We start from the raw sequence: 11,738 nt of genomic DNA on the forward strand, positions 1-11,738 counted from the left end.
AGAGTAGGTTCACCTCGAGTTAAGCGCGTGCACCGCAACTTTAAAAAGACAGCATCAATGGAACCCCGATTTGAGGAGTCACCATGGCAACGGGGAAGCGGGAGGCTGCCTACTTCAAGCCACTGGAAATTAGACATTTTAATGCGCTCATACAGCGAGTATGAACACGTTTTTAGACGGAAGTCCAACACCGCTGCAGCTGCGAAGGAGAGGGAGACGGCGTGGGAGAACATTGCTGCTCGGGTCAATGCGTGAGTATGAATGTAGTCCTTTGAAATCACAATAATATTACAGGGCAAAACTGCTTGAATGGTTGCCTATTAATTTATTTCATTTAGGTGGAGAAGCGGGGGAGAAGCGCACTTGGCAGCAGCTTAAAATGAAATATAAAAACATTGTTCAAACAGGTAAGACCTCTGCATGATCTCATGGAGGAAGCTACCTCATTTTGATCATGTTTTACATTGTAAAGTAAATATTAAGTGGCTCCCTTTCATTGTAAAATTGGTTTTATTGTGTTCATATAATGTTTTGTTTTTTGTTAACGAATGAAATAAAATTTAAAAATGAAAAAACAGTGTTCTCATCTATATCATGTTATGTTAAATAATTAAGCCTATATTTAAACTAACACAGACTTTTACTCAGCCAACAGAAAGAAGGCAGATGCACGAAGAACGGGTGGTGGCCTAACACCTAACTGTCTGGAAAAGCAAGAACATCGTGGTCTGATAACTATCTCCCCACGAATATTTAATTCTTTGCGCAGTATCGCTGCACCTTCATCCACGGGATCATGATCAAAAGACGTTAACATGCCATGTTAACGAAAAAAGTCGCCACCTACTGTGCCTAATGGACTTCCACTGACTGATATTTTTAATGATTTTTTTAATAACAGACGGCAGAACTATGCCAAAACTCGTCTGCTGACTGAATGAATGAATGAGGAAGTGAAATACGGTGTGTGGTTGAAAGAGGGCGGAGACACAGAGAAACTCGAGGTTCCTTGAGTAAAACCTGGTCCCGACCAGGTTAGGTTCATAGAGTCAGTTACTGCGGTAACTGACTCAGAGTTTAACTTACCTCTGTCTGTGAAACAGGCTTGAGTTACCCCTCTTTCTCTGGTTTGACTTACCTTCCTATGTGAAACAGAAAACTCAGAGTTTCCCTCATTTCAGGGTTAACATACTCGGAGTTTTCAGTAAACCTGCTTTGTGAAACGGACCTCTGAGGTCCGTTTCACAAAGCAGGTTCAACAAACTCTGAGTGTAACCCTGAACTCTGAGTTGATCTACTCTGAGATAGGAAACTCTGAGTTTTCGATTCCACAACAGCAGATTTGAGTTAGTTTGATTAACTCAGAGTAGGTTCACCTGGAGTTACGCGCGTGCACCGCAACTATAAAAAGACAGCATCAATGGAACCCCGATTTGAGGAGTCACCATGGCAACGCGGAAGGGGAAGGCTGCGTACTTTACACCGCTCAAACTGAACATTTTAATGCGCTCATACAGCGAGTTTGAACATGTTTTTAGACGGAAGTCCAACACCGCTGCAGCTGCGAAGGAGAGGGAGACGGCGTGGGAGAACATTGCTGCTCGGGTCAATGCGTGAGTATGAATGTAGTCCTTTGAAATCACAATAATATTACAAGTCAAAACTGCTTGAATGGTAGCCTTTTAATTTATTTCATTTAGGTGCAATCCCGCGGGGGAGAAGCGCACTTGGCAGCAGCTTAAAATGAAATATAAAAACATTGTTCAAACAGGTAAGACCTCGGCATGATCTCATGGAGGAAGCTACCTCATTTTGATCATGTTTTACACACATAAATATAAGTTTTTTTCTTCTTTCTGCTCCCTTTCATTGTAAAATTGGGTATATTGTGTTCATATAATGTTTTGTTTTTTGTCTACGAGTAAAATTTAAAAATGAAAAAAAGTGTTCTCATCTATATTATGTCATGTTAAATAATTAAGCCAAACTAACACAGACTTTTACTCAGCCAACAGAAAAAAGGCAGATGCAAGAAGAACGGGTGGTGGCCCACCACCACCTGTAACTGAGGCAGAGGAGCTGGCCCTAAGCCAGAAAGTAGGAAGGCCAGTGGCTGAGGGAATCCCTGGAGGAAGTTCATCCTCTGAAACCACCACCCAAGACACAAGTGGCTTCATAAAATGTAATATGCCTTGGCCTATATATATATATATATATATATATATATATATATATATATATATATATATATATATATATATATATATTAAAGCCTATTCATAAAAATATTTATTTTCCTTTCATGGCTTTTTTTTTTCTCCGCTTGTCCCAACAGATTCTGATGGTACTGTCTGCCTGGTGGAGCCACCTCAAGCCACAACAGACCTTGTAACTGTAAGTAAGCAAAACTCCAAAGATTTTGCAAAATGGTCCATTTAAGTAGACTGAAACATATCACTCATCTAGGATGAAGACTACAACGAAACTATGTCTGCTGCCTTCACAGAGGAAGACCCAGAAAGGCCTATAGAGGTAACATCTTCATATGTTACTGATAGTTGCCCTCCAATTTACACTTATTAACATTCTGGTGGAATATAGAGTGACATTTAGCCTACACTGAAGTATGAACACATTCTCATCCTTTTTAACAGAGCATGGCTGGGCAGCAGCAGGAAGGTCCCTCAACTTCCACTGCACAGATTGACACAGTGAGATGAATGTCCAGTAAACAGCAGAGGTTCAGTCTGTGGAATTCGTGTGCAACTGTATCATTTAATGTCCTCCTTATGTATTCCCAGTTACCTGTTAAAGACATCTACAAAATCTATCTCCTGAAAAAAATACAAAAAACTGAAAAAGACATGCAGTACTTGGACCGTAAGATAAAAATGGCAGATCTAGAAACTGCTATACTGGAGCACAAGTTAGAGGTGGGTGCATGGTGAACTATGTTAATTATATTAACTATTGGAACATTAACTAAACAAGCTCTTGTGTTTGTAGGAAATAAAGAAGACCAAATGAAATGTGTATTATTGATTTATTTGACTGCTGTGGTGGTGATGATGGTGACTTAATCTCCGAAATGATTATGGCATATGGTGTCTCTGACTGCTCTGCCATCCTGCATAGCTGGCAGGTGGAAGGGGTCATCATCAGGGTCGTCCATTTGTAGGGCAGGTTGTTGCTCTCCTCTAATAGTAGCAATATTATGAAGAACAACACAAGCCACAATAATATCACAGGCCCTCGCTGGGGTCACCCTCAGGTGACGTAGGCACTGGAAACGGGCTTTCAGCAGGCCTATGGTCATCTCCACCCGGGCTCTCGTCCTGCAGTGAGCCCGATTGAAGTTCTGTTGGGGGCCTGGTTCAGGGTCAGGGTAAGGGGTCAGCAGCCTGGGTTGGCATGGGTAACCCCTGTCACCCAGCAGAAGGCCGTCAAACTCTCCTGTAATGTATAGTTAGAGTATATTAAAGGAGGGAGGCAAGTGACTTGTGCAAATCTTTAGGCTGCTTACCACGTTGCAGTCTGTTGCTCAGGTTAGACTCGCGATACATCCTTGAATCATGAACAGACCCAGGCCACTTGGCCTCCACATTGGAAATGATGTATCCGGCATCACATATGATCTTGACAGTGCAGAGAATGACAGATGTTTAACTATGACGCAGTCTTTAACATTTTGAAACAGTCAATGTACATGTACCTGCACATTTATGCTGTGAATGGACTTCCTATTCACATAGTCTGCTTCATTATGTGAAGGAGCTGTGATGGGGATATGTGTGCCATCTATGCAGCCAATCACACTGGGAAATCCTAAAAGAAATTAAAATTACTAATCCCAGTCTGAGGTTGCAGCACGTCATTAACCAAATATAATTTAAAATTCATTTAACGGATCTCTACATCATTCACCTGCAATCCTGTGGAACTCCTCCTTGATGACTCTGACGGGTTTATGTCCAGGGAAAACGACAAATATTGGTAAAAGGCGTTTCAGGGCAAGGCACACTTTCCTCACCGCCCTGCATACAGTCGCCTTGCTCAAGTGCTCTGCATCTCCGACATTGTACAGAAAACTCCCATTTGCAAAAAAACGCAGCGCAACACACAATAACTGCTGAGATGTCAGGGCATGACTACGGCTGGTAACGTTGCAAATGTAAGGACGGATTAGATCATGTATGTAGATGATGGACTGTGCCGTGAAACGGTACCGCTCAAAAAGATAACTGTCTGGAAAAGAAAGAACATCGATGCGTGGTCTGATAACTATCTCCCGACAAATATTTAACTCTCTGCGCAGTATCGCTGCACCTTCATCCACGGGATCATGATCAAACGGACAAGCCATGTTAACGAAAAAAAGTCACCACCTACTGTGACTAATGGACTTCCACGGACTGATATTTTTAATTACATACGGCAGAACTATGCCAAAACTCGTCTGCCGACTGAGTGAATAAATGAGGAAATGAAATACGGTGTGTGGTTGAAAGAGGGCGGAGACACAGAGAAACTCGAGGTTCCTTGAGTAAAACCTGGTCCCGACCAGGATAGGTTCATAGAGTCAGTTACTGCGGTAACTGACTCAGAGTTTAACTTACCCCTGTCTGTGAAACAGGCTTGAGTTACCCCTCTTTCTCTGGTTTGACTTACCTTCCTATGTGAAACGGAAAACTCAGAGTTTCCCTCATTTCAGGGTTAACATACTCGGAGTTTTCAGTAAACCTGCTTTGTGAAACGGACCCCTGGTGGAGGAAAAACAAAGCATTAAAACTTGTTTATTATGTCCTTAGGGTGGATTAAAATTCTGGTCATTCTTCTAATAATAATAATTCTGTAACAGTGTGCAAATAAAGTCTGCTGCTGAAATCTGGGCATCAAAGAAACAAGACGTCCAAGAGGTCAAGAAACACGAGACAGAAAGACCACACTGTAAAAAAAGTCCGTAGAAATTACGGTAAAAAACTGTCAAATACCGACAGTAAAAAGCCGTGAAATGTAAAATAGTATATCACCATAGTAAATACATTGAATTACCGTAAATCAAGAAATAATACATAACTTTAATTTTTACAGTTGTAATATGTAGAAAACACATATTTTTTCTGTGAAAATTAAAAAAAAGGTAAAATTAATGGGAAAATACTGTAAAGTCACAAAAGAGTAATTATCCTAAAAGTAACGGCATTATTCTGCCTAAATTAAAGATTTTGCTGATGTGTACATTTGATTTTACAGTATAAAACTGTTAAACATTCTGCAAAATCATACCTTCATTTCTACAGGAAGAATATGTAAAAAATATGGTAAGTATGGTTGTCTATGAACTATTAACAGAACTATACTGTAATAAACTCAGCAAAAATGGTCTGAAATTTCTGTTTGGTATTATTTCTCTGTTTGTTACAATGCTAATTCACAAAATGAACAATAATTTAGTTATGCTGCCGCACTATTTACAATGAATTACCAAAACAATTTTAATCTTAAGAAAAAAATATTACCTTTAAATATTGTTAAATGTTATTTATAGCCTATTAATTCTTGGACTCTCATATGAACCTCTGGAATTAAAACATGCATATATTTTTACAATTTTTGTTGGTGTTAAGATATTTATAATATAATGGTGACTAATGCTGGATCGAGGGGCCCCCTTTTAATTTTTTCCCAGTGCTTGAACAGACTCTAGAATTGCCACTGCAAGTCAGACATCATTAATGAACAGGCTTTCCGATGATATAAAAAGAAATTACAGCTATTGTGATACTACATCATAAAGTGAAATGTTGGGTGTTATTACATTATAATGTCAAAATATTAAAACATTAATCTGTGGTCTGCTCTTTCTGTAAGCCTACCATCCCTCTTTAAATCCAGAGGTAAATTCAATTTATATAATGAAAACCAATTGAATGATTTTAAAAGCATCTCCTGATATTTTAAAAACAACACCTGATTGGTTGTAATAGCATCCCATACCTGCTAAATTTAAACGCATCTCAAATTATGGGAATGTTTTTAAAAGCACCTCCAAACTACTATTATTAGTATTTCTCCCATACAGATTGGGATTGTTCATTTGTTGATATTAATGCGCCTAATTTCAAATAGGCCAATCAGCGCGTTGTATCTAACTCCCGTTACCTGTTAACCTCCGACCAGCGCCGGACACGGCTAGTTTAGATTCCGACTTCACCGTCCAAGTCCACAGTCTTTGCCTTTGGAGCTTCATCGTCAGCGGTCTGAATTTTCAAGAATTTTCCTCAGCCAGAAGTTGAACCTGTCTTAAGTTACCACGGTGAGTAAATCAACACAAGTTAAAGACTTTAGCTGAATTGGGTTTATTCGTCTTGTGAAGAGGGTTGCATTACAGACAGCTAGCTAACAACACGCAAATGGCAAATGTCCCCATAGCTTTACTCTAGCTATATTAGACTTTTATAACAGCCTGGAAACGTGTATAATACATGTTCAGACGTAGTTAGTTATTTAGGAGACAGAGTGTATTATTAGCAATCGTTTCATTAGTTTGACTACTTTTGAAAAATGCGTGTGGGTTTGCCCCCGCCTGTCGGGCTAAAACGGGTCCGTCTATGTGCTGAATCCTCTGCTTAGCTAACCGCGCTGCTCGTCTTTATTGTGGGAATAACCTCGGTGTATTTGACTGTCGGACATGTATTCTTGTAACATATGTGGAGAAAACGTTCAGTCTGTAAAAGCATACGTTTTGCATTGCAAACTGCACCGCAATGAACCCCGACATATTTTCAAATGTGTTGGAACAAGTTGTAAGCAGGTGTTTTCAGGCTATACAGCTTTAAAGCCGCACTTCTACCGGCACCACAATAGCACACTAACTGTTACTCAGGATGTGACCTTAACGCCATTAAAATGCACCGTCTCACTTTGTGAGCGCCAGTGTGAGGGAGTAAAACCGCTGGTTGCTCACTTAAAGGAGCACATAGCAGAAGGGCGTCAGGTAGCTTGCCCAGTGAGAGGGTGTAAAAGTGTGTTCACTGCAAAAACATCTTTTACTTCTCACATGTCCAGAAAGCACAGACAGTGGCCAGAAAATGTGATTTGTGTATCAATCTCAGATACACACTGTGAGAATCCTACTACAAGTGCCACCATACAGGAACCTGCCAGTGTGTCAGATGCTGAAGACACTATAGGGGATGAGTCTAATTTCAGCGACCTGTATCTGAGAAATATATGTATGTTTTACATGAAACTACAAGGACAGCATCTTCTTCCAGTGTCTACCATTCAAAACATTGTTGAAGAAATGCAGAATATACATGAGTTGGGACAGACATATACTTTGAATCGACTGAGCATGCTTCTAAAAGATATGTCGGTTTCAGATGAAGACATTGTAAAAATCAGTGACACAATTAAACAATCTGACCTCTTTACAGCTTGCCACACAGGGCCCATGAGAACTGCTTACTCGAGAACGCAGTGCTTTAAAGACATGTTTAAATTTGTGGAGCCCAAAAAAATTGTGTTGGGCAGAGATGAGAACAGGACAGAGAGGTGTGCCTATTATATTCCTGTGCTAAAAACTTTAAAGGGTATGCTGGAGTCTGGTTTTTGGCAGGGGCTCATGTCAGTGGATCCTAATAATGTTTCCAAAACAGATGTTCTCTCTGACAGTTGTGATGGTAAGGTGTTTAAGTCAAACACATTTTTTCAGGAAAACCCAAGTTGTCTCAAGCTGGTTTTATACCAGGACGCTTTCGAAGTTGTGAACCCATTGGGTTCTGCAAAAAAGAAGCACAAGGTTTTGGCTGTGTACTTGTCTCTACTCAACCTGCCCCCCCATGTTCGATCCAATGTTGACCACATGCAGCTGGTTTTATTGTGTACAGAGAAGGATTTTAAGGAATTTGGCCATGCCAAGGTTTTTTCTGAACTGCTAACTGATCTGAAAGAACTGGAGGAAAGTGGAATAACAATGGGAGATGAACTTGTAGTAAAGGGTGCTCTCTACTGCATTGCTGGGGACAACCTGGGCTCTCACACTATTGGTGGTTTTACAGAAAATTTCAGTTCATCTCAGTACTTCTGTAGATATTGTCTGATTTCTCGAACTGAATTTCAGGGTGCTGATCCTAACATCTGTGGACTGGAGCGGACTCCAGAAACGTACAGATCTGCCATCGAACAGCTGGAGTCAGAGGATGCTCCACAAGTACAAGGGATAAAGTTCAGGTCAGTATTTAATACTCTACAAAACTTTGATGTTTGTTCACCTGGCATGCCTCCCTGTCTCGGTCATGACATCTTCGAGGGTATCCTCTCATATGATGTTGCTCTTTACCTGAAGTACTTCATCAGCCAAAAAAAATGGTTCACCTACACAATTTTGAACAGGCGAATCAAGCAGTTCAAATACAAAGCAACGGATGTTTGTTCTAAACCTTGTGAAGTCAGTCCTCAAACACTGAAACTGAGTGGACATGCTGTCCAAAATTGGAACTTCTTGAGATTGTTGCCTCTGATAATTGGAGACAAAGTGCAGGACCACCAAGATAATGTGTGGCAGTTAATTTTGCAGCTTAAGGACATTGTTGATCTGATTTGTGCTCAGCAGATTTCCAAGGCTCAGGTTGCCTATCTGGATGTGCTCATCCAAGAATATTTGGAAACAAGGAAGGCACTATTTCCAGATATCAACTTGAGACCTAAACACCATTTTTTGCGACATTATCCGGGACTGATCCTGAAATTCGGCCCACTAATCAGGGTATGGACTCTGCGTTTTGAGAGCAAACATAGTTACTTTAAAAGATGTACAAGGCATCTGAAGAATTTCAAAAATCTGTGTTCGACTCTTTCAGAGAGGCATCAGATGTTTCAGGCCTTTCTTTCTGCTGGGTCCGTGAGTCCTCCACCATTGCAAGTGAAAGATGCCTCACCATTTTACCCAGAACTTTACAGTGAACAAATTAAAGGCACAATCCTCCATTTTGGCTTCACTGAAAGTAATACAAAAATTCCTGTTGATGTGCAGTATAACGGGATAACTTACAGGAAGGGCCAGTTTGTTGTCACTAAGAATGATGATTCAGTGGAGTTTGGTGAAATCATCCTCATTCTTGTGAAAGATGACTTTGCACTTCATTTTCTGATGAGAGTGTATGATGGGGATTTTCTTTCACACTACCACATGTACTCTGTTAAGAAGGACATTGGAAGATTAGAATGCAGACTTGTCAGTGAACTAATTGACATGTGGCCTTTATCATATTACGTAAACAATGGATACCAGATTGTCCCATTGAAGCACAGTCTCTTGTCACACTAAACCAGTAGGTTAGATGTTAAACTGTATCTTTTGTGTGTTTTAACAGATATGGCTGAATCACAGATGATAAGCGATGCTGTAGCAGCAGCGCTTCCGGATCTTCCTGATCAAGTTGTCAAGTCAGTAGAAGATACTTTGAAGGCGCTTGGTGCTGTAACAACAGATGATTTACAGTACATTACAGAGGGAGACTTGCTGCCAGTATTAAAGCCAATACAAGCCAGAAGACTGGTTGCTGCCTGGGCCCAAAACAGTGAGTGTAAAACATTGCCACCACAATACAGCACACTTCTCTTATAGGGCTGCACAAGTAATTTCATTTTTAATTTCATTTTTTAAAATCATATCTAAATGCAATATAAATGCAATAATTTTTGATAGTATTTTGCAGCCACACTTTCTAGAAATTTACCAGTGCGCCATATTCTGTTACAGAGCAGAAAAAACCTCAACAATCCCTCATCAAATCTCTTTTTCTACTTTTACAGAGTCATCCACTCCAACTCCAGCCCCGGCATGTTCCTCTCCAGGGTCTCTCCTTTCCTCTCCCCCGCTCTCCCCGGTCACTCCCTCACCAGCATCATCCACAGCTGCATCATCATCCTCAGGAAGCTGTTATTCACGTGCACAAAACTGGGTAGATACTTTTCAGATACCATGGCAGAAACTCCCTGAAGAGTTAGTACAGAGTTTGGAGAGACAGAAAAGGCCAAGTGCCCGCCTACGACGAGAAATGATAAGGATTGTGGTCTCCGAGATGATGAAGATTTGTAAGAATCCAACCAAACACAACACCACAGAGCTAGCAAAAAGAATGGTGGCCAGGTATCCAAAGTCTCTTCAAGATGTGATTGATGGTGATGTTATTGGACTTGGATATCATTCCCTGGCAAAGCAACTCCAGTCAAGAGTTGAAAATGTCAAACGACCTGACACACCGAAGATAAAGAAACACAAAGCAGCATCAGATGATGACACCGATGAAGTGTCTGCCGAACAAAGAGCAAGTGTTCAAGACACATATGGCTGTGTCAACTGGATGCCGAAACATTTGCCACTCCCTGAGACTGTGGAGAGTCAGCTAGAAAAAAAGGAAAAAATGAAGACGTTTGAAGAGATTAACTTCAATACAGATGCTGTGAAAGAATTAATGAAATCCACGTATTTCACACAGCGTAAAGAGATCAATAATGGTGCAAGCATCCAGAAATTACGCCAGGAATGGCCATTTTTGTTTAAGGAAGTCGGCATGGCAGCGCACTTCCAAGAACTGACTGGTGTGAGTTTGATTGAATCCTTCCTTGGCAATGTGGACAAAAAGGGGGCACGTCTCTTGAACTTCTTCAAACGTGTTGATGCACATAAACACAAACAAGTTCTGGATGCTCTTCTCAAGCTTCAAACTGAAAGAGGTCAGTCCACTGGTTGCTCAGAAGAGGTCATACAGATGGTGCTTCTTTTACTGGCTCATTTTGGTGAGAAGGAAGAGCATCTGTTCCATTTCGTTGAGAAGACAAGCCTTGCTGAGGAGGTTCAGATGGAGAGTGTGCCACCAACACCCTGCCTTATTGTGTGTGGTAAGTAAATTGAACCAAACCTGCAAGCTTTCTCCACCAGTATACTAACACCCACTTGTGCTCTTGGCTTGTTTACTTTCATGTTAGCTTGTAGCCCACTTTGAGACACTGACTAACATTTTACCTGATTACAAGTTCTGCCACCAGTAGATTGTATGACTCTCATCTTATTGAAATACGTACCACTGATGTTGATGGGTTTTTTTTTCATGTTGTTTACTCTTAGGGTCCTCCTGCTTTGCCGCGGAGACATTTATGTTGAGCATCGACAAAGAGGTTGTCAACGACCACATCACTTCCTTCACATCTGCCATCTGCCTGATGTTTGGCAGTTACTACTGCTTCAATGTACACTACCCAGTGGAACTACGGTCTACACTGGAGTTCCTCCAACGGTAAAATGTCTTTCTTTTTATAATATTAGAAAATGCAGAGCATTTGATATCCCACCTGAAGTTGTTCTCTCTCTGTCTTTCATAAAGGTGTTTCTTTTCAATAAACCCTGAGAAAGGCACCAAAGTCGAGTGGAAGAAGAAGAAGAAAGTGTTCTCAGTCAATCCCAGAGTCTTCACTCTGATCTCAGACCTTGCTGACCATGAGTGGACCTTCCAGTGATGTTGAGGCATGATAAAAGGTACACTGGATGTTATATACACTGCAGATACTGTGTTAGTAACACATCTGAAAGTTTAACAAGATGTATAGTTAGATAGATAAATGTCTTATACAGTTTGTACATGTTCAGCTTTACTACACTGGTTTTGTACTTTAAACAAGTTGAGGTAACTTTGCTAGTTCCTGGAATGTCTGAGAGTAAAATGGCTTTTACA

The 11,738-nt window shown here is 40.7% G+C and overlaps 1 protein-coding gene across 1 annotated transcript; it reads right to left on the reverse strand.

The window, feature by feature from the left end:
- Window positions 1-3,184: 3,184 nt before the first annotated feature.
- Window positions 3,185-4,363, reverse strand: LOC121622404 (putative nuclease HARBI1; the record flags this gene model as incomplete). The annotated part of the gene is made up of 4 exons (XM_041959364.1): window positions 3,925-4,363; window positions 3,713-3,825; window positions 3,524-3,635; window positions 3,185-3,453 (listed from the first exon to the last, which is right to left on the reverse strand). Coding segments are annotated over exons 1-4 (933 nt in total), but the record flags the coding sequence as incomplete, so codon positions are not given.
- Between the last annotated feature and the right edge of the window lie 7,375 nt (window positions 4,364-11,738).

This window comes from Chelmon rostratus, chromosome 18 (assembly GCF_017976325.1).
Source record: "Chelmon rostratus isolate fCheRos1 chromosome 18, fCheRos1.pri, whole genome shotgun sequence".
Lineage (NCBI taxonomy): Eukaryota > Metazoa > Chordata > Actinopteri > Chaetodontiformes > Chaetodontidae > Chelmon > Chelmon rostratus.